The sequence below is a fragment of the Rosa rugosa genome, chromosome 1, assembly GCF_958449725.1.
Source record: "Rosa rugosa chromosome 1, drRosRugo1.1, whole genome shotgun sequence".
Classification (NCBI taxonomy): Eukaryota; Viridiplantae; Streptophyta; class Magnoliopsida; order Rosales; family Rosaceae; genus Rosa; species Rosa rugosa.
In genome coordinates this window covers 23,007,181-23,027,539 of record NC_084820.1, presented here as the reverse complement: position 1 = coordinate 23,027,539, position 20,359 = coordinate 23,007,181, and the positions used below count along the sequence as shown (strand labels likewise).

General features: G+C 38.7%; 5 protein-coding genes across 14 annotated transcripts in view; 2 read left to right on the top strand and 3 right to left on the bottom strand.

Annotated features, from left to right (window-relative positions):
* Positions 1-2,836, bottom strand: part of LOC133724288 (asparagine synthetase [glutamine-hydrolyzing] 2) — a 105,894-nt gene extending 103,058 nt beyond the window's left edge. For 2 of the 5 annotated variants that reach the window (XM_062150986.1, XM_062150985.1), the window contains exons 1-6: positions 2,662-2,835; positions 2,432-2,570; positions 1,883-1,978; positions 1,595-1,736; positions 1,140-1,235; positions 549-643 (exon numbers count right to left, since the gene is read on the bottom strand). In XM_062150986.1, coding sequence (XP_062006970.1) covers positions 549-643; positions 1,140-1,235; positions 1,595-1,736; positions 1,883-1,978; positions 2,432-2,570; positions 2,662-2,741 — 648 coding nt within the window. In that variant the 5' untranslated portion in view covers positions 2,742-2,835. Of the gene's footprint in view, positions 1-548; positions 644-1,139; positions 1,236-1,594; positions 1,737-1,882; positions 1,979-2,431; positions 2,571-2,661 lie in introns of all 5 variants that reach the window. The other 3 variants (XM_062150983.1, XM_062150987.1, XM_062150984.1) reach the window with 2 other exon arrangements.
* A 722-nt stretch (positions 2,837-3,558) lies between these two features.
* LOC133724243 (putative pentatricopeptide repeat-containing protein At1g69350, mitochondrial) lies at positions 3,559-10,067 on the bottom strand. 4 transcript variants are annotated; one of them, XM_062150954.1, is made up of 5 exons: positions 7,398-10,067; positions 5,842-5,944; positions 5,640-5,719; positions 5,066-5,334; positions 3,559-4,356 (listed from the first exon to the last, which is right to left on the bottom strand). In XM_062150954.1, the coding sequence occupies exon 1, from the start codon at positions 9,959-9,961 to the stop codon at positions 7,523-7,525; it is 2,439 nt and encodes an 812-aa protein (XP_062006938.1). In that variant the 5' UTR covers positions 9,962-10,067; the 3' UTR covers positions 3,559-4,356; positions 5,066-5,334; positions 5,640-5,719; positions 5,842-5,944; positions 7,398-7,522. The 4 variants fall into 4 exon arrangements, with proteins under 4 accessions (XP_062006938.1, XP_062006932.1, XP_062006935.1 ...); XM_062150948.1 differs by having other exon boundaries at positions 5,640-5,944; XM_062150951.1 differs by having other exon boundaries at positions 5,066-5,719.
* Positions 10,068-10,659: 592 nt separating this feature from the next.
* LOC133724240 (UDP-N-acetylglucosamine transporter ROCK1) lies at positions 10,660-13,560 on the top strand. Its single transcript, XM_062150943.1, has 6 exons — positions 10,660-10,898; positions 10,997-11,272; positions 11,372-11,570; positions 11,675-11,818; positions 12,473-12,547; positions 13,065-13,560. Exons 1-6 carry the CDS (start codon positions 10,768-10,770, stop codon positions 13,224-13,226), a joined length of 987 nt encoding a protein of 328 aa, XP_062006927.1. The 5' UTR covers positions 10,660-10,767; the 3' UTR covers positions 13,227-13,560.
* Positions 13,561-13,957: 397 nt separating this feature from the next.
* Positions 13,958-15,960, top strand: LOC133724230 (uncharacterized). The gene is made up of 2 exons (XM_062150939.1): positions 13,958-14,589; positions 15,605-15,960. Exon 1 carries the CDS (start codon positions 14,077-14,079, stop codon positions 14,572-14,574), a length of 498 nt encoding a protein of 165 aa, XP_062006923.1. The 5' UTR covers positions 13,958-14,076; the 3' UTR covers positions 14,575-14,589; positions 15,605-15,960.
* LOC133724213 (BTB/POZ domain-containing protein DOT3) lies at positions 15,111-19,658 on the bottom strand. 3 transcript variants are annotated; one of them, XM_062150926.1, is made up of 6 exons: positions 19,216-19,658; positions 19,018-19,087; positions 17,687-18,582; positions 17,310-17,565; positions 17,108-17,236; positions 15,111-15,805 (listed from the first exon to the last, which is right to left on the bottom strand). In XM_062150926.1, the coding sequence occupies exons 1-6, from the start codon at positions 19,350-19,352 to the stop codon at positions 15,419-15,421; spliced, it is 1,875 nt and encodes a 624-aa protein (XP_062006910.1). In that variant the 5' UTR covers positions 19,353-19,658; the 3' UTR covers positions 15,111-15,418. The 3 variants fall into 3 exon arrangements, with proteins under 3 accessions (XP_062006910.1, XP_062006913.1, XP_062006918.1); XM_062150929.1 differs by having other exon boundaries at positions 15,111-15,787; positions 19,216-19,654; XM_062150934.1 differs by having other exon boundaries at positions 17,687-18,485; positions 19,216-19,251.
* Between the last annotated feature and the right edge of the window lie 701 nt (positions 19,659-20,359).

Sequence of the window (20,359 nt, the reverse complement as noted above, 5' to 3'; positions counted from 1 at the left end):
ATCCAATCAAGCAAGTTCCTCAAGTCACACCCAACTAGCAGAGCTGCAACACCAAGTAAATAACTCCCAACACTAATATTAGCAGTGAAAAAACTGGTATCAACCAAACTCTCCTTTTTAAGATTTCCTTTCCATGCCAGGGTCCACAAAAAGAACCAAATATAACAAGGTTTTGGTAAACAAAAGGAATAATCTATATAGTAGTCTCAGTAAGTTCCTCAAGTCTCACCCAACTAGCAGAGTTGCACACCAACTAATTAACTCCCAATACTAATATTAGCAGAGAAAAATCTGGCATCAACAGAACTCTCCTTTTTAAGATTTCCTTTCACTGCCAGGATCCACACAAAGAACCAGATATAACAACAAGGTTTCGGTAAACAAAAGGAATGATCTACAAAGTAGTCTCAGTAACACAGTTCTCAAAACAAAATTACAAGAATGGAGTTTGATTTCTTACGTGATGGTTGCAACTAATCGATAAAGATAAGATAACAAAACAAAAAAGAAAAGAAGTAGGATTGTAAGTGGCACACATCAATGCATACCTTCTCAAAAGCCTCGCGTAAAATAATGGGATCATAAGGAGATGATGGTATCTTCTCCAAAAACCATTCTGGATTGTACCACCTTCTCAGCCCTCCTGCACACATAAATTTGTAAATACATACAGGTAGTTTGAACAACATCTACTTAAGGCATAAAAAAGTTGAAATTTTTTTAAATCCAGCTACTGTGAACTAAGAAGAAGCATCTTGAAAGTTATTAGTTAACCAAATGAATATACGAAAAGAAAGAAACTTCTGAACCCAGACTCGAGAGTTTTCTAATTAACACTTACAGGTACGAAGTCTTTCTAGTAATATCAAACAAAGCCATATATTTTCTTATAAAGTATGTCCAAATCCCCAAGTATAAAGTGTATAATACAGTTTGTTAAAGTGTTTTTGTTTCTTCAAGTGAAATAATAGAAGCATTTGTTCCCCTGCTTCTATATCACTGTCAAATGGGCAAAACCATCATAATAAGAAGTATGCTGATCTTATAAGATTTATATTAAAACTTTTGCTGACTAACAGGCTGTTAGTTGATTCATGAATCCAAATCCTTATTAGTAACTAGAGCTCAGCTCAACTTACCTTGTTTGCTAGAGTATAGATGCCCAGGAGGAAAAGATATGAATCTTTCACAATCATCACTTATAGCTTTCATTTCTGAAGCAAACCAAATTGATCCTGCAAAGAAAAAATAAAACAGCTTAAATGTGCGAGATAATTAAAGGTTCAACATATCTAATGATCAAAGGTTAAATAAGAATGATCAAGGCTTAAAGGAGGGAGGTAACGAACACTATAATATAAAAACAAGCCACAAACTCTTTTATCAGTGCAAAGAAATACTGAAGCAACATTCTACCAGTTTAGGTGCGCTAAATCTCAATGCTAGTTCAAGTTTGCTTTTAGAAATTAAGTTTTTTAACACATTCAAAAAAAAAAAAAAAGGAAGCAAATTCAAGCAAATGATTTTACTATAAATCAAATAGAGAAATATCGGTTGCTTTTATAAACACAATTAAAGCTACACTCAGACCTACCATCAAGACCCCAACCCATGTAAAGTGGGGTAATGCCAATAGCATCTCGAGCCGCCATGAAAGTGTTGTCTCTTGTATCAAGGAGGACAAAGGAGAACATCCCGTCCAGCATGTCAACAAATTCTTCCCCATGTTCCTCGTACTGCAAAAGATATATGTTTAATTATATATATATGGCACAATAGAAATACACAGATAAGTAAGGGATGATATAACAGTTTTTGTTCTAAATCCAAGAAAAAGGTAGTCATAACTCATAAGGCATGGCTGAAGTCATTGATTACTTACAAGATGCGCTATGACTTCACAGTCACTGCCAGTTCGGAATCGATGACCCTTCAATGTTTCTCTCAACCGCTTGTGGTTATATATCTCACCATTAACCTAAAACCCCAGCTCCAAAAATCAAGTAGAAGATTAAGTCAATGAAGTCAGATAAAAAAATCAGCCAAACCAATATCACAAAACCAATTTTAATAAAAGCCTCGAAAATAGAAGTTCATTAGTATCAAAGTTAATCATCAGTAACAAATTTATGTTGCTCACTCAATCTAAAACCAGCTGCCACTAGCACATGGAATCCTTTAATTTTCCACAGACCAATAACCATAAATCAAACTAATTATACAGCATTACAGAGCTCAGAATCCACGGCTCAACGCCAGAGTTCGAAACGCAAGCTAATTCAGATAACAGATTCTATTACTTTGGTAATGAAAATGCATCATCTCCCGATTCTAGCTAAGCAAACTGTCAAATTCATATTTCGTCCAACACAATACAAAACTAATCTTCATCCGAATCAAAGTTTCAGAATGCAAAGGTGAAAGAGAGTACCGTGACAATGACGGTCTTGTCCTCGTTGTAGAGTGGCTGATCTCCTGAGGCAGGGTCCACAATAGCCAATCGCTGATGAGCAAGGTAACAATCCCCATGGCAATGCAACCCGCTCCAATCAGGACCGCGATGCCTCAACCTATACAAACAGCAAAATCAACCACTCAAGAAGAACTAGCTAGAACAACATCAAACCGATTCGATTCGAGAGACGAAATGCGATCAGTTACCGGCGCGAGAGTTCGATAATGCGAGAGCGCTTGGCCTGAGAGTTGTCGGCGCAGCCCAAGACGGCGAGAATTCCACACATGGCGGCGGCGGCGGGTGGCTAAAAGCTTTTGTTCTGTGTGAGTCTGTGAGTCTGGAAATGGGTGGCAGATTTTGAAAAGTAGAGGCTGCGGAATCGGAATCTTTGCGAATTTTATATATAAAGATGAGGGACTTGTGATCACAGCCGTTGGATTTGACGAGCTGGCTAGGTTTCTAGCTTTTTCCAATTTTATATATATTTTTTTCATGTAGGGTTTCACCAGTATACTGACAACTGTGTACTGTCTTGGTCTAAGATTGTGGGAATTATAAAAATGATTCTCAGAATCTTTCCTTTATTAATGTGTGTGGTACAGTAGTAGGATTCTTTCTTGGTATACAGTATTTGTTTATTTTTATTTTTTTTACACCCTTGTACTGTATCCTAAAGGCTTCCTAGACCTAAAAATCCGAGCCCAAACGACCAGTGTTTGTTTAGTCTCTTAGACTTGTACTTGTATCAATTCAAGAGATTAAAATGGACATAGTAATCTTGGCTAATGTTGCAAAACAGCAAAAGAATCGCCAAGAATTTAAGTTTGTTTGCGAAATTGGTGGCTTCAGTCAATTTCGAGAATTAAAGATTTTGTGTCCCAAGACACTGCATCAATTGGGCACTAATTTGACAAGAGTCGACAAGAAATTAAAATTTGGCCCCATAATTAGAAGCTACAAGCAATGTCGAGAATCAACAAGTATTAAAGATTTAACCTTTTATATGGTGTTCCAAGGCATTGCATCAATTGAGCGCTAATCTGAGGAGTATTGCATTCAAGATATAACATAATAAGATTTTCCAAATCTAAAATATATTTCAATATTGAAGCCTTAATTTGGTTTATAGATTAACTAAAGGTATGGAAATGTATACAAACACTTGTGAATTTCGAAGTGGGAAACACTTGACCGCTACTAGCATTCTATTGGAGAGAAATGCTTTACCACTGTAAGGCGTTACTCTCCAATAGAATGGTGGTAGAGGTCCAAGTTCAAATACCCTACCTCGATAAGAATGCCACAATCATTTTATACTGAACTCAATGCAAGTGCTGGTGTTGAATCTATTCATTACATAAACAAAAATGTTGGGGATGCCCTCCATTAATGAAATCTACTTGCCCTGGAAGTGGCAAATCATTCTTCACCTTCTCGTCAAGTGATGCGGCTGATTCAGCAGCATCAGTAGTTGAGATGCAATCATCGGCATCTCTGCATTTCTCCATCACAGCCCTTGAGATTGATTACATTGCAGTTGTTGATAAACACCAATGCCTCGGGATGGTTGAGTTTGAAAGCGCCCAGATAGCAAGAAGACGAACTCCTTGATTCTGAGATGTGGAGATACCGATAATGAAGCATAACGAACCCGACTTCTTTTTTTTTTTTCATTGACTTCCAGTGTTCTTCTTTCAATAGTCTTGCAAACTTTGCATCCTCATTTTCCTCAGCTTCAACAATTGATAATCCAGCTATTTTCAGTTCATTCTCTTCCTCTCTAAGTTCTAAACAAATCTTCAAAGTACCACTTGGTTTGATCCCACTGGGCCTGTGGTCTCCAAGAGATTGGCTGCTTCTGCTGCTGCTGCCTTTTGGGATTCTCCTTCACGATGAATATCCTATCATCAAATCTCCGGAAAGTTAGGCAAAATATTTTATAACCAAGGAAAAACAAAACCACGCATAGACAGCATTGTTCTAAGACAGTGGAGGAGGATCCAGGATTTGCTCCTCAAAATTTCTTCTTAAACTGGATCATATGATAGACAAACGGAATTTCAACCCAAAATTCATGACAAAGCAAGTAGTGAATAATTTGTTACTAAGGATCCTGATAGAGAAAATGAAAAGTCTATGTCTTTGGCTAAATTCATTGTAATAAATTCATAATTCACCAAATGAGGAGTCAACTAGGAATACCATAACCACAAATTCACAAGGACAATGTTATTCCCACTCGTGCAAAACCATAAACTGTAAAGGACAATAGCTGCTCTCATTTATTATACAACAAAATGGCAATGAAATCTTAAATTCATATCACAAATTTATAAGACTAAAAGGGATTATAAAGTTCATTTTTTTCAGTAAAACAGCAGTCAAAAGCTAACACGTTAACCATAATCAATAATGGCAAAGTTATAGTACAAAGAAATCTATCAAAACCTAAAACAAAACATCATGGTATGATCGTAAATTTATATTTCACTTAAAAGACCAATCAGATCTAAGCCACCAAGCCAATAAAAAGAAAAATTTTAAATTAGAAATTACCATCACAATCTTGCAGATGCAGCAATCAGATAGGGAACTGAGAGAATAAAATACCTGAGGAAGAGGAGTGGTTTGGTCCTCTTGGCACCTTTGGTGCCAAGAGGGCGGCTGCATCAGCTGCTGCAGATCCCACTTTTCATAATTCCCATTTCTTTCCTAATGACAGGACGGACTCTCTCTCTGTCCCTAATTGCCACTATTTATATTGGTTGTCAAACAAGCATGCAGACGAATAGGGCGGGAAATTCTTCATTTGGGCGCCAAGTGTTGGGGCCATTGGAAAATACGAGCGACAACTGTGTCATTCTTACTCTTCTTTTACTCTAAAAATAAAAGAATCGTGATTCAGTCATAACTTTTTTTACAAATTCGACGGATTATTGTGTATTCTTGCCCGTATAATAATTATTAATTGGATTTTACTATAATTATTGTCATTTATTAATTTTTTTAATGACATAACATATCGCATACCAGCAAATTAATGTCTCTTTTCTATCACTAAATTAATTTACCGATTATTGTAAGATATCATTTCATCTTATGTTCTTAGGTTCATCCCTCATTTAAAAAGGCCTTCTAAAATAAATAAATAAATAACATAATAAAACAACATTAAATGAATTACCATGAGAACATCACAATTGCCACTATCTAGTTAGCTGATGAATTGGCTCCAACTGCATTGTGCTAAGAAGCTTGGATGTCCTGCAGCAGGAAGATGAAACTAAAAGAAAAATATGGCAACCCCATCTGTAAAGAAGAGAAGATGGCATGCAACATTTGACGATCTGAAATAAAGTTCATAGTTTTATACTATACATGCTTACTTCACATGATGACATGAAATGCAGTGCTAGTCTCCCAAACCTATTGCATTAGCCACCTTGGAGACGAAGCCTTGAACCTGCTTATGGGTGCTCAATTAACCATCTGTGAGGAAATAAAATGAGTAGTCAAAAACTAATACTCTAATGCAATAAGGTCATCTTAAGGCAGAAAGAAAACTATTGTGAATCTGCACTTCATGAAACTTTAAAATGAAGTAATAAGTTGTGACACAAAGAACCAATAGTGAAAGTGTATGACTTTTATGTCTCTCATAAGACAGACAGAAGTAGTCAGTTATTTGAATCATAAAAAACTTCAGATGCCACCAAATAGGCAACAAAAAGAAAGAAAGAACAATGTTTTGAAGAGAAGGTGCCCACTTAAACTCATACTGAAGAGCTAACATTATACAAGAATATAGAATTACATAGAACTGAGATTAATCCACACAACCCCAAAACAGTATAATAAACCAGGAAAGAGGTTTACTCATTATGTAAGCCAGTCCCGTAATATTTGTGGAAAGCAATATAGGGCAAGATATTAGGCCCTGCAACCTGGCTGTGAGTATTTAGTTTCCCTGAACTTGAATCATCAAGACTAAATTCTTACGATCGTCATGCTTTTCCTTGCAAATAACAATCTACTCTATTGGAGGACATACATCACTGCTAAGTGCTAACATCCCACAAATTTTTCTCTGGTGAGCATTCTATTACTGTCCAATTCTGACACATCGAGGAATATAATTCATTTATATTTTACTGGAATTCCTCGAAAGACAAACAGCTTCTGTATCTTCAGTTCCTAAAGCATTACCTAGTATACCACCAGAACTTGACTCGGAGCATATGCAATCTTTTTTTCTCTATGAGTGTGAGGATCCTTGGCAATAACAGATAAAATTACATGATAAGAAATGTCTTTCAAGTAGAGACTCAGATTGGAAATAATCATGACCCTCAGCAGCTGAATGGTTCTTCAATAAACTAGACTACTAATCCTGTGCAGCAAGACACACCATGAGCCATCTTTACCTCCTTTCCAGGACACTATGTCCTGTCAAGGAGGTAAAGAGCTTTTAATCCCATTACTTCTGATAGTGCAAGCTGGCCCTTAAGTGAGAAACTACTAACCAAAATGGCCCTCTAGTCCGTGTGAGATCATTCATGAAATGAATCACAGTAAACCAAGGACATGTAAAATAAAGCAGCAATAAGCTTTCTGGTCTAACATCTACAACTATAGAATAGAGGTATAAGTGTATAACTTTTACGTACAAGCACAACACATAAACAACCCTAGTTGCATTTGCAGAAATGGCAGGCTTCTCATCAGCATCATATACAGAGCAGAAAAGGACAGATGTACTATATTTCTAATCTTCCTTTATTCAGGGAATATGATTCTTTGTTTCTGTCGTGAGGACTATCATAGTACCATGCACTAAAAATTAAGTGCCCACATCAGTACTGTTCCATTTTATCTAATTAAACACACTGAAATAAGAGAGAGAAAATATACAAACAAACTTCAGAGTAAAGGCTGATGAAACCTGTAGCCATTCGACTTCACTGATAGCCATTAGAAGAATTCAACTCCTTTTTTTTGAATGTTCCAAATTGATCTTCTCAAAATCTCAACAGTATCTCGCAAATCTTAATTCCAGTATCAAATGTATTAGGACTCTACCAGCCAGCAATCTGAACTCAGTCTCTCCAGTCTCTCTCCAACTCCAAAAGCATGCACCTCGCCTCGAATCTGAACCCAACTGTAGGCAGGATTTTTCTTCAATCCCCTTGATTTCATCATTTCCCTCACCCTCTTTACATCTTCCCATCTACCTGCTTCTGCATACATGTTAGAAAGCAGTATATAGTACCCACAATGGTCAGGTTTTAGCTTAAATAGATACTCCGCTGCCCAACTCGCCAACTCTATGTTCCCATGGATTCGACATGCCCCAAGTAAAGAACCCCAAATGTTGGCATCTGGTACAATTGGCATGCCTTTAATAAGTTCTACTGCTTCTTCCATGAGGCCAGCCCGGCCAAGGAGATCAACCATGCACGCATAGTGCTTCTGTGTAGGCTCAATATTTCGTGCCAGCATCGCCTCAAAGTATCTTTTGCCCTTCTCAACTAACCCCCCATGACTACAAGATGACAAAACTGCAATGTATGAAACTGAATCATATTCTACACCATCTTCCCTCATTGCTTCAAAGAAACTGATTGCAGTGTCCAGCTCACCTAGCATTCCGTATCCCAAAATCATAGTATTCCAAGAGGCTACATCCTTGTTGGAAATGCGGTCAAAGACCTTAGTAGCAAGATCAATTCGGCCAGATTTGGTATAGAAATCCAAAAGTGAGTTTGCAACAAAGAGATGAGAGTCAAAAAGCTTTCTTATTACAGATCCATGAATCTCTTTGCCTTGCTTGACTGCAGTTAGATTTGCGCAAGCTGATATAACTCCCACAAATGATACAATGTCATGCATCATGCCCACCAGCTTCATTTCAGAAAACAAACTTAGAGATTCAGAGCAATCTGTGGTCTGAGAATAACCTATTATCAGTGTGTTGTAGGACACCTCGTCCCTAAGGGATATGTTAAAGATATTTCGAGCAACATCTAGCCAGCCACATTTTGCGTACATGTCTGTGAGAGCATTAGAGACAAACAAATCAGAGGCAGATCCCATGCGAATTGTCCTTGCATGAATTTCTTTCCCAAGGCAAAGGGAACCCAGCCGTGCACAAGCTGGAAGAAGATTTGTGATGGTGACAGAATTGGGAACTTCACCATGAGCTTGCATTCGTCTCACAAGTCCAATTGCTTCCAACTCAAGCCTGTTTTGAGCAAAATTAGCAATCATGGCATTCCAAGAAACAATATTCCTTTCATCCATCTCTCGGAACACATTGGACGCCTCATGTGAATGGCCTGATTTTGCATACATATCAATTAATGAGTTGGCAATAAAAACGTCTGATTCAATACCCATTCTTATACAGAAACCATGGAGTTCTTTACCAAACCCAAATAATTCTAGTTCAACCAAAACTGGTAACATGCTGGAAATGGTGACAGAGTTTGGTTTAACCCCTTCATCAATCATCAACCTAAATGTATCCAATGCTTCCATGTTATTCCCCACATAAGAAAGACTAGTAATAGCTGCATTCCAAGAAACCTCATTCCGCTGACTCATCTCATCAAAAACCTGTTTCGACCCCTTCACATTCCAACACTTCCCATACACATCAACCAATGCATTCCCAATAGTCACCTGCGTACCCAAACCAGACTTCACAACATAGCAATGTATCTGAACCGCCATCAGCTCATCCGCAAGCTCTGCGCAAACCGGCAATGCACTAATAACACTCACAACATTCGGCCTACACCCAATTCCCAAATTCATCTCCCTATAACAATGCAGTGCCTCAACATAAACCGCATTCACCGAAAACACCCCAATAATCGTATTCCACGACACAGCATCTCTCTCAATCATTTCATCAAACACCTTCCGTGCATCCCTTAGTTTCCCACAATTACCATAAAACGAAAGAAGCGTGTTCCCCACGTAAACATCCGAATCAAACCCTAGTTTAACCACCACCCCATGAACCTCCATCCCCTTCTTCACCTCCACAGAGTCCGAACAGGCCTTGATGACAAAAGGAAAGCTGTGATCATCGAGCTGCACGCCGCTCCGAACCATTTGATTGTAAGTCCGAAACCGATCGTCCACCTGAGCAATGGAGCAGGCTCTTATGAGCGTGTTCCACAAGAAAGCGGTGCGGCAATACTTAACGGTTTGATTAAAGAGGCGGCGAGAGGCGTCGGGGGAGTCGAAGGTGGCGTAGGTGAGCATGAGGGAGGCGCAGAGGGAGACGCTGTGGGGGAGTAGGGCGTGGAGGAGAGAGAGAGCGTGGAGCTGCTTGGTTTGGTGGAGGGTTTGGGCGTTGGAGGTGAGTGTGAGGAGATTGGAGTGAGGGTGAGTTGGGGTTGGTTTTGTGGTGGTGGTGGTGGAAAGAGAGAGGGAGGAGATTGAGAATAGCGGCGGCGGGTGGAAGTGTCTGAGGGCATTGCGGTGGTGGTTTAACATAGAAACAGAGCAACGCCCTTAGGATAGTGTTGAGTGGGAGCCGGGAGGACTGGATTCTGTAGAGCTGAGAATTCGGAAGGAAGAAGATGTTAGTGGTTTTACGCATGCAACCAGTGACTCGAAATTTGGAGGGGAATTTTTTTTCTAATTTTTTTTTTTTTTTTTTTTTTGAGATTAAGAGATATTATCATTAATAGAGACCGAAGCAGCGTAATACATAAACTTCACGATTTGGAGCATGTCTTAGACTAACTGACCAAGCAATGGGAGAACAAACCAAAAAATTAAATAACGAATAATAAAAGGTAGAAGTAGTGTTTTTTTTTTTTTTTAACTTTGTCAAGAGGAACTCAAAGGCTTCCTAGGCCCAAGATAAACCCCTTCTGCGCATGTGAAATGCTCCAACTGTGCATTGCAGCACAGTGCCTAGCCACTTTGACAGCTTCGAGGTTCGAACCTAGGTTGGGGAGCATACCCAACAAGGCAAGAACCACTAGAAGTAGTGTTATTATCTCATACATAACATGATTAACATCTGTAGTTACAAGTAATGACCAAAAGGACATTTCATTTTGGTTGAAAATCATAAATGCCTAAAATATAGGACAGTGAATTTTTTTTCCCCTCATTTTGGGTTAAAAAATAAATAAAAATATTTCAAACTTTGGGTCATTTCCTACACACCCGACAAATCAGTGCCCAACTATTTAGGGAGGGGAGATAACCGTCACAGAGAGAGGCTGCTAAAGTAAACCGAGAAGAAGAGCAACCCAAAATTCCCAGACGGTCTCTGAAGGTCGCCGGAAATGGCGACCGCCGCCAATCCAAAACGTCCGCCGCCGACCTCGGACCAAATGAACGCCAAGGTCTTCCTCTACTCCCTTCTTCTGGCTCTCCAATACGGCGCTCAGCCTCTCATCTCCAAGCGCTTCATCAGGTACTACTCCGATCCCTAAAACCCTCTCCCCTAAATTCACCAATCCTCTCTGAGATTGCATCCCTCTGATTCCTGTTGTATGTGATTCACAATTGCAGAAGAGAAGTGATCGTAACGTCGTCTGTTCTGACGTGTGAGATAGCCAAGGTCATTTGTGCCCTAATTTTCATGGCCAGAGACGGGAGCTTGAAGAAGGTCTACAAAGAGTGGACTTTGGTTGGTGCGTTGACCGCTTCTGGGCTTCCCGCTGCCATTTATGCACTGCAGAATAGTTTGCTTCAGATTTCGTACAAGAATCTCGATTCTCTAACCTTCTCAATGCTCAACCAGACTAAGATCATTTTCACTGCTATCTGTACTTATTTGATATTGAGGTGAATGGGAGTTACTGGGTTAGCTAATTGTGGTTAAATTTTCGGAGTTTTGAGTGTTCCTGTTGGATTGATTTTGGGGTGAAATGTGTTGAAATGTAGGCAGAAGCAATCGATTCAACAAGTCGGGGCGCTTTTCTTGTTGATTATTGCAGCTGTTCTTTTAAGTTTTGGGGAAGGGTCGAGCAAAAGGTCTAGTGGTGGCAATCCTGACGAGATATTGTTTCATGGGATTATTCCTGTGTTGGTTGCTTCTGTGCTTTCGGGTTTGGCGTCCTCTCTGTGTCAATGGGCTTCCCAGGTTAGCGAAACGGTTCTGTTTCCGTGCTTTGAAGGAACTATTTCATGGTGTTGTCGAAGTTCTTACTCTTGTGTTGATCATAGTTGTCTCCTTTTGTGTTATAGGTTAAGAAGCACTCGTCGTACTTGATGACTGTAGAGATGTCTATTGTTGGAAGTTTGTGCATGTTGGTGAGTACTGCTAAGTCTCCCGATGGAGAAGCTATCAGAAAACATGGACTTTTCTATGGATGGACTCTACTGACTTGGGTAATGATCATATTGAAATTTCATGTTTCCCTCTATTTTTTGTATATTGGCTTCATTCCTGTGGAGTTTAATTTGTTGGCATACTCAGAACCACCACAATCATTGGTTTAGTTTGGAAGACAGTTAGTTAATATGGAAGATATTAGTGTTTATGCTCAGCTAATCGGTTCCTTTTGAAGGAAAATGTTTTGGACAACCCTTTCTGGTCTGTCTTACCATATATATGTCCATTAGGACAGCATCTGTTGGTTCCAGAATTCTAGGATTTTCTTTCTTTATATTCTATATCACATGAGCATGCTAAATACAGTCCCATTGGTTTGCTCTGCTCTTGAAGGCGCTACTTTTTCTTCTTGTTATATGATTATATCTGTGGGTGACAATTTTCACACATTAACAAAATATTGGCATATATCTGATGTAATCTCAGGTTGCACTGGGACTGGGGTTTGCTTTTCTGTTGTCTTTGAAACACCCCAGTTTACGAAGAAAACAAAAAAAGGAAAAAGTAGAGAAAATGTGCAATATTGATGAAGAGTGAAAAACTATGCATTCCTTTTATAGAAGAGTGATGCTCTTTATATTTTGTACTTGCAAAGACTGTGATGTTACATGCTTTATAATGTGGCTCTTTGTGTTTTCGCCATTTTTCAGATCCCAGTCATGTCCAATGCCTTGGGTGGAATTCTTGTTGGCCTAGTCACAACCCATGCTGGCGGGGTTAGAAAGGCAAGTTTTTCTTTTTTCTTTTTGTTTTTAGCATGAATTACAAAGGCAACTTTAACATTATATAAGAATAACAACATTAGTGATCAGATGATCCCAAACACACTATTAGCTTAAGTATTTTCTTGCAGATAGACATTTTGAGTAGAAACCCTGAAATACTTTATTACTTTACTATTTGCTACCCTTGGCCACTTGAATCAACATAACAACTTCAGATATAATGGCTAGGTTACATAAATGTGGAACATGTAAAGGAAGCAGAATCTGATCTCTTCGGTTTAAGATTCATGCTAATATCTTCATTTATTGTACCTTAAAAATTTGAAAAGAATGCCAAATGGTTGGTAAACTGTTCTATGCATACACCTGCTATTTGGGATCAGTCATTTTGGTTGGAATGGCTGAAAATATGACTCCTTTCTATCTTTTCAGAAGTTCTGTATGCAGTTTCATTATTGAAAGGCCAATTTAGTTTTTAAGGTACTTACTGCAGAAGTTTTATCTAACATGGTTGCAGGGGTTTGTTATTGTTTCTGCGCTTCTTGTTACGGCTTTGCTGCAGTTCATTTTTGAAGGGAAACCACCTTCATTGTATTGTCTGGCATCTCTTCCCCTCGTGGTTAGCAGCATTTCGATATACCAGAAATATCCTTACCGAGTTAAAAAGAAAGAATCTTAAAATCCTAACCATTGTGACATCAGGGACTTCTTATTTTGGCCCTGATCACAAAGAATTTTCATTAGTTGGACATATCGGAACTTGTAGCTGCCTAGATGATAGAGTTATCAGAGAATCCAAGATTTTACGCTTTAGGTAAGGAATTCAATATCAAGTTGTATGTAGCTGCCAAAAACTTTTGAATGAGGTTCTAATTTGATCAGAGACCTCTTCGATCTTTGTCAGAACCATTATATGAAGATCATTGTAATCTTCAATTGTTGTAAGAGTGAACAATCAATACATGAGCTCTTGTACGAATGATAACCATCATTGGAGGGTTGTTTCTTCTTAACCTAGTCCTGGACAGTCATGATTACTGCAACATCTATTTCTATTGTCAATATAACATCCACATTTTTTTAATAGAAACTTGTTGACAGGAAGAAAAAAATCTGATTTGAGCTTATGCTTTGCATCTCACTACACCAAAATAAAGTTTGAGATTGTCATCTTGATTGGCATTTACTAGATGCCAAACATGAACGTGCAGTTTGATAGAGAAACTCTGGAGCATAAACTTGAGAGACCCCTTTTAGCTACAGGTTGTCCAAGGACTACATGATCAAGAGGTTGGATTGGAACTCTAATTAATATATTGATACATTAATGTTCGTCTACCCGACTTAACATAGTTTTGGTTAAAATCACAGGGCAAACTCGAAATTTCGAAAAATAAAAGTTGTGGAGGGTTTAGTTTGCAAAAGGTCCAAAAACCCACAACCCGGACATACCAGCATTTCTCAGAGTTGCAAAACCCCTTCACTCTCCCTCAAAACCCAAAATCTCAGAGAAGAGAAGCAAAGACGCCATGGGAAGCAGATTGGGGAGCAGAGTAGTCCACTTCCCAAACCTACCCATCAAGCTCCTAATGCCCACGAGCTTCACCAACATCAGAGAATTCGCCCTCAAAACCATCCCCTCCGCCTCCAAGATCGAAATCAAGCGCGTCCTCGAGTCCCTCTACGGCTTCGAGATCGACAAGGTCCGAACCCTAAACATGGACGGCAAGAAGAAGAAGCGCGGCGGCCTGCTGATCGCGAAACCCGACTACAAGAAGGCCTACGTCACGCTGAAGTCACCGCTGTCGCTGAACTCGGCGCTCTATCCGATTGGTGCTATTGAGCAGGAGAAGAAGCAGATGGTGGGGAAGAAGTCGAGCAAGTCTAGCGTCGTCGAGGAAGGCGAGGGGAAGAAGCATTGGCTGGATGGGAAGGAGGAGGTGAGGAGGGGGAGATATGAGAGGGGATCTCCGGTTTTCGGCGACGGCAAGGAGAAGTTTCCATGGAGCAATATGAGGTTTCGCTAGGTGCTCTGGCTGATGGTAAATTTGGGTTCCTTTTTATTTTTGAATCAAAACTTGAGTACTAGTAGTTTGATGAATTGTGGCAGTGAAGTGTGGACAGTGCTTGAGCATTTAGCTTTTGATTAATAAAAGCGAATACTATTGATGGTTAATCTTGTTTGATTCGGCATGGTTTTGTTTTACTCGGAGATTGCATGTTCATATGCTAGCAGTACTTATAAAGGTTTAAACTGTTGAGGTTAGAACTTGATTCTAGCAACGTGAGCTATTGTCCATTAGTATTGTAATGACGTGAGAGATATTGATATGAGAGGAAGTTATTGCTTGATGAACAAATTGATATAGTCCAATTGAGAGTTAATATTTGTTGTGAAGAGTACAGAATATCTGTTTGGCTGACAATCAATGTAGCAATGCTCAAGTTCTCATCTCCAGGAGTTTAGCATATAGTTTCCTGTCCTTTGATTATATGGTCATTTTGACTCTTTTGGGATCCACTACTGAAAGCTTGTAGGCTTGCACATGTAGAAAAGGATGTAGTCAGCTAGATGCTCTTTGGAGCATGCAATATTGTGGAGTAATGTAATGGCTTACATATTGGGAAACTACAGAAAATTGCTCCGTTTTTTGTTTATGCCTCTAATGGCTATTGATAGTTTGAACGTCATGTGTAGTTTGCCATATCAGACCCACCCCCCACCCAAAAAAACAAAGAAGTCTAGCTTTCTGCAAGTGTATTCATACAGATGTTACCCTGCTTGAAGGCTTATATCTCACACTGGCATTTAGAGTGCGGGGTTTCCTAACCTCTGAATTTGAGAGTCTTAGACTTTTGGGTTAAAGTAATTCAGGACATGGATGACCTTCGTCTGGAGCTGATTCTGCCCCCAATTGAGTTGGGTCTTTGTTTTTCTTCTCCAGTATCGTTGGCTTCAGATTTTGTATGGAAAGATTTCTTGATTTTTCTCCATCCTGAACTCCAACTTGACACAATCTTTTGCTTGTTGTTCATCTTTTCATGCTCCTGTTGCAGCTCTGAGTAGTCTCTTTGCAGCTCTGCCATCCTTATCTTCACATTCTCAAGTTCCGCTTTAAGATTCTTAATTTCTGCATCTGTTGATGAGCGGTTTCCTTCCTGTTCAGAGTTATTGCCAGTTGGTGCTGATTCCTTCTCTTGCATTGCTGTCCTCATCTTTACTTGCTCTGAGAACAGAACCTGTACAGGTTTCATAGTCTAATCATCTGGTAAGAAATGTAAACTTTGATGGACCACATAGTGGCTTGCACTGAAATTCGTCATCAGATTCTCAGTTAATTGTCTTTGTCTCTGTGTACGAGCTTCTTCAATCTAGATTATTCATAGTACTTCCTTTTTTAGAGGAATGCATTCTTTTGGAATCCATTTCTGTTATTGAAAATTTCCTTACATAGTTTTTTAGGTATTTCTATTTCTTCAACAGTAGATGATCTACGTTGCTTTCCTTGGTAAAAATGATCCCAGTAATTTTTCTTCAAACATTTCCATATACGGCTCTGTAGGCTTATACAAGACTGAGGTTTCTAATTTGACTTCTTGTGCGAGTTGTTTAACTGTGGAATTTTGGATGGTGTTTGCTACAATATGACTAATAAGAACAGTTGCTTTTTTCTTTCAATAAGTGTCTAATTTGGGTTTTATAAGCGGTTAGAATCACTGTCCTAACTTTTATAAACAATTGTAGAAGAGATTGTTCTACTGTTCAGAGGGTGGTTCTAGGTGGATAGGTGAGGTTGAAGTTCTTTCTTTCAATTGCTATACCAGAAACCTGCCCTTAACCTAATTCATGTCTGTATAACTTGTCTAAAAGCCTAAGGCGGGTAATAGGCTTTTATTATGTGTATATGCAAATAATTCTCACAGCATGTGATTGGGATAGTACCTAGTTGGTTTTCAAGTTATGTGGCAGTACCGAACAACACCTTGTTAGATGCCATAGGCAATCTCTTTAATGTTGATGATTCTTGGGTTTCTGTAAATTTATTCTGTATTGCATTCTAGTTACAATGTAACATTGTTCTTTTATGAGTTAATATTTGTTTTGTTGATGTCTGTGGAATGGATTTTGCATGTATAAAATATTGAGCTATCAAAGAAAAATATGGGATACTTATTTCAATCTTATCATTGTTTCAAGCTTTCTTCCTCCTGAATTTTCTTCTGTATGTATGCAAAAATTTCTTTCTTTCTTTTTTTCTTTTGATGCTCATCTGAACAGTTTCATTTATGATACTGATTTTATAGTGTCCACAACTTTGTCTGCGGTATGTGGAGGTTCTTGGGTTGCATTCTTTTTCATGTTACCAAATGATACGTCAAATGTTTGTTAGAACTAGTTGAAAACCCTGCATTTTAAAAGTGCATTTCAAAAAGACCTAGATGGCTTAATCTTATAACTAATTCCTTAACATTTTAAGCTAGTTTTCAGCATGAACGAGTTAATATAAACTTTGTTATTAACCTCTTGCCTGACATGACTGGAAATTTGAGAAATGTTACCTGGACAATGGTTTTCATAGGCAGTCGATCATTTTGTGCAGCATGCATGCATGCATCAAGTGATAGTTTCTCACAGTTCATTATCCTGCATAGCCTTCTTCGATCATGCTCGGGAAGTGAAGGATGAGTCTGAAACAGGGTTCAGTTTAAGGTTTTAAAATGTCTATAAAGTAAAAACTATAGGAACAAGTAGGTAAGTAACCTTCAGATAGGTGTCAATAGCCCTATAAAGACCATCATCACATGCTCGAGCATTTTCAGGCAGCAATTCAGCCAATACTTGAAACTTGGTTATCGAGAGATTTGGGTCTCCTGCAATCTCAGCCAGGTAGCTGTCCAAGAGCTTACTGATATTGGTTTTACCAATCTTCTCTTGCTGTTGATGCTCATGCATCAAGAAATATTCCACAATCCTTTGAACTACATCAACGTCGTGCATCGTGCGTTCTTCTGGAGACCTGCACTAGACATTATGAAAATTAAAAGGATATTTGAGGTTGTTTATACATACATCTTCAGCAAGATAATTCTATAGTAATTATCTTGCTAAGATAAGACTAAATAGAATAGAGTACTCACGTCACCAATTTCCCTTGGTCTGCAATATTATAACTTGGAATCAGCAAATCATTGACTGTGGCATCTTCTAACATCATCCCTACTCTCTTTTCAAGCTCTGAAATCAAAGCTGGCGATGCCGAGTACATCATTGCCATCTTTAACATCTGCAATAAGAATTTACATGGAACAGCTTCATTTTGGGGAGGAAGTACGCTTAGGAGGCTTTCAATAATTGCTTTTTGCTCCTGGCTGTGTCCATAATCGCCTTCCTCTTTCCTGTTACTCAGGATACTGAACTGCAGGTCATTTCTTCCAATTCCATATCCTCTTAGTCCTTCAAACTCCACATCCATGCCTGGCAACCATCTTTCTGCATAGTGCATAATACATTTACCTATAAACTCTGGCCTTGTATTCTTTGCTTTTATTGTCGATATGACCCTCATGAAATGATCTATTCGAAAGGTGGCCACTTCACAAAACCACCATTGTTCTTGACCGTCGGCATCCCTACTGGTTTTTTCTCTAGTAGCCTTCCATGCAATTGAGTCGCAGCATCTTCTGACAATTTGAAGATTCTCAGCCCATGGAGATAGAGTTTCACAGGACTTAAGTACAGTGATGGTATCTTTCCAAGAAGAAAGGACTACCAATGTCAGAAAAGCTTCAGTCTTGGAAATCAGATTTCCAGCTTGAAGTTCTTCAGTCATTTCTAGAAATTCTGATCCGCATCTTAGTGGAGCTATATTGTTAGGGTTTAAGTCCAGTGGGAGACCATAACAGAATTTTAGAATCATTTCAAAGGTTTCTGGTCCACCTGGGAAGTTTTCAAGCTTCAAGTCATTGCCAAAATTTGAGATCGAAGGCTGAAATTCCAATTGACCTATGTAGCCACATTTTGCTACCAAAGGATACTGTTTACAGAAAGAGAAACACAACATGAAATAACTGACTGCTCTGTATATGTTCAATGTGAAAGACAAGAAACTGTAGAAAATAAATTCACAAGGCAAGACTCATGGTGTTTCATATCTGATTCAGATTTGAACGTGTTAACAAGAATTGTATATGACTATCAATAGTCTCTGTGTCTTGTTATGAAAAAAAGTAACTATGTGCTTTTCGAATGCAGCACAGCATCATCTCCTATTAAGACAAGTATGATATTAAATTACTATCTGTCTGTTTTTTTTTTTTTTTTTTCTAGTAAACAAAGGTTTGATGAGCTGTTTTAGGTAATTTACAACAAAATTTCATCCATTTTCGTCTGCAGACATGTCTGCAAGCGAAAATCTGTGGTTGAACCTGCCTGTGATATAAATTGAACAATTGTCTTTCTCTGTAGTTACCTTGTGAACATTGAAGGTGATTTCTTGAACTCGAATTGTAAGGTCCGTTGGGACATGAGAAGTGATGAACCTGCATGAAACCATCAAACGAAAGAGTAAGAGGGATGAGAAGCAGTTGATGAGGAAATGCAGTTGAAATTTGACTACTATGATAAAACTGGTTTTCTTCTTGTCAATAAGATGCGAGTTTAGTAGTACCAGGAGTGTTCTGTCTTTTCGAAGCTATCAGCTAGATTGATGGGTTTGGCGGGAATCACAATGCTTTGGTCTTGAAGTTGATCACTGCGATTGTAATGACTGCCTGGATTTTGTGTTGTAGTTAGAGACTTGTTCATGGTGACTGATTGGCTGGATATGTAATGACTTATGAATGACACTTGATTTCTCTGAATAATATGATATAAGAGATTGGCACGTTGTTTGAGTTATTGCATGAGAATTGAGTCTGTGGCTGTGATCAATGTCCTCTTGAGAGGGTAGGTGAAATGTCCCCTAACTGTTGCATAATCTGATTCTGACATAAGAGTTATTTGGTGAATGTTTTGAAAGAGATGGAGAATGTGGGCTATGACAGGTCAATTATTAGCGAAGTAGATAAGGAATAAAGGAAGTAACCAATAGATGGTTCTGTGGCTATGAATATAGATATGTACGTTCTTATATATATAAGATTGTGGATTTCTTTGTGCTACAGAGAATTATTGTTGTCATTGATGTAACATGAGATTTACTAACGTTTCATGTGGATGGACAAATTGATTTTGTGGATTTTGTTTAATTTGTCTGGTCAAGGACAAACTAGATGGACTAAATTAATTTCACTTCTGTGATATTCTTATTTGCAATACAGCCTCTATCAAGTAATTTCAGAGCTTAGGAATCATTTGTCCAGAACTTGGTACAGGAATTGGGCTAGAAATTTGCCTCTTATTTTTGAAGTGTTTTTGGCCAGGGATTGCCCATGAGAAAATGGCACCAATTGGGTCATCGTCTTTCTCATCCTAAGGTCTTCAAAAGCTTGCATCACAAAGCTCCTCCTTTTCGACGGTGGAAAGTTGTTGCCCTCAGGATCATACTTTCATGGGTAACTTGGGCTTTGCATCTGCTCCTTAAAGTCATGCATATATATATGCACATGTTGCTGTAGATCACACATCTTCTCTTCTTTTTATTTACGTATCAATTGTATTGATGAGATAGATAATAGTACAAAGTATGTAACAAGGTACAACGTACATGAGGGAATGTATTTTTGATCTTTCGCCTAGGGTGATGGCCAGCACAAAAGCCAAAGCCACTAACTAGATCCACCTCCTGAAAATAACACATGAGGGGGAAGATG

What these genes read in the sequence shown, in the direction of transcription:
- LOC133724243 (XM_062150946.1), bottom strand. Translation starts at nt 9,961, where the DNA reads ATGTTAAACCACCACCGCAATGCCCTCAGACACTTCCACCCGCCGCCG.
- LOC133724230 (XM_062150939.1), top strand. Translation starts at nt 14,077, where the DNA reads ATGGGAAGCAGATTGGGGAGCAGAGTAGTCCACTTCCCAAACCTACCC.
- LOC133724213 (XM_062150926.1), bottom strand. Translation starts at nt 19,352, where the DNA reads ATGAACAAGTCTCTAACTACAACACAAAATCCAGGCAGTCATTACAAT. An exon ending in TCACCTTCAATGTTCACAAG is followed by an intron (nt 18,583 to 19,017) that starts GTAACTACAGAG and finishes TTCTGTAAACAG; the next exon opens with TATCCTTTGGTAGCAAAATG. An exon ending in GACCAAGGGAAATTGGTGAC is followed by an intron (nt 17,566 to 17,686) that starts GTGAGTACTCTA and finishes TGTCTAGTGCAG; the next exon opens with GTCTCCAGAAGAACGCACGA.
- LOC133724240 (XM_062150943.1), top strand. Translation starts at nt 10,768, where the DNA reads ATGGCGACCGCCGCCAATCCAAAACGTCCGCCGCCGACCTCGGACCAA. An exon ending in TGTGTCAATGGGCTTCCCAG is followed by an intron (nt 11,571 to 11,674) that starts GTTAGCGAAACG and finishes TTTGTGTTATAG; the next exon opens with GTTAAGAAGCACTCGTCGTA. An exon ending in ATGCTGGCGGGGTTAGAAAG is followed by an intron (nt 12,548 to 13,064) that starts GCAAGTTTTTCT and finishes ACATGGTTGCAG; the next exon opens with GGGTTTGTTATTGTTTCTGC.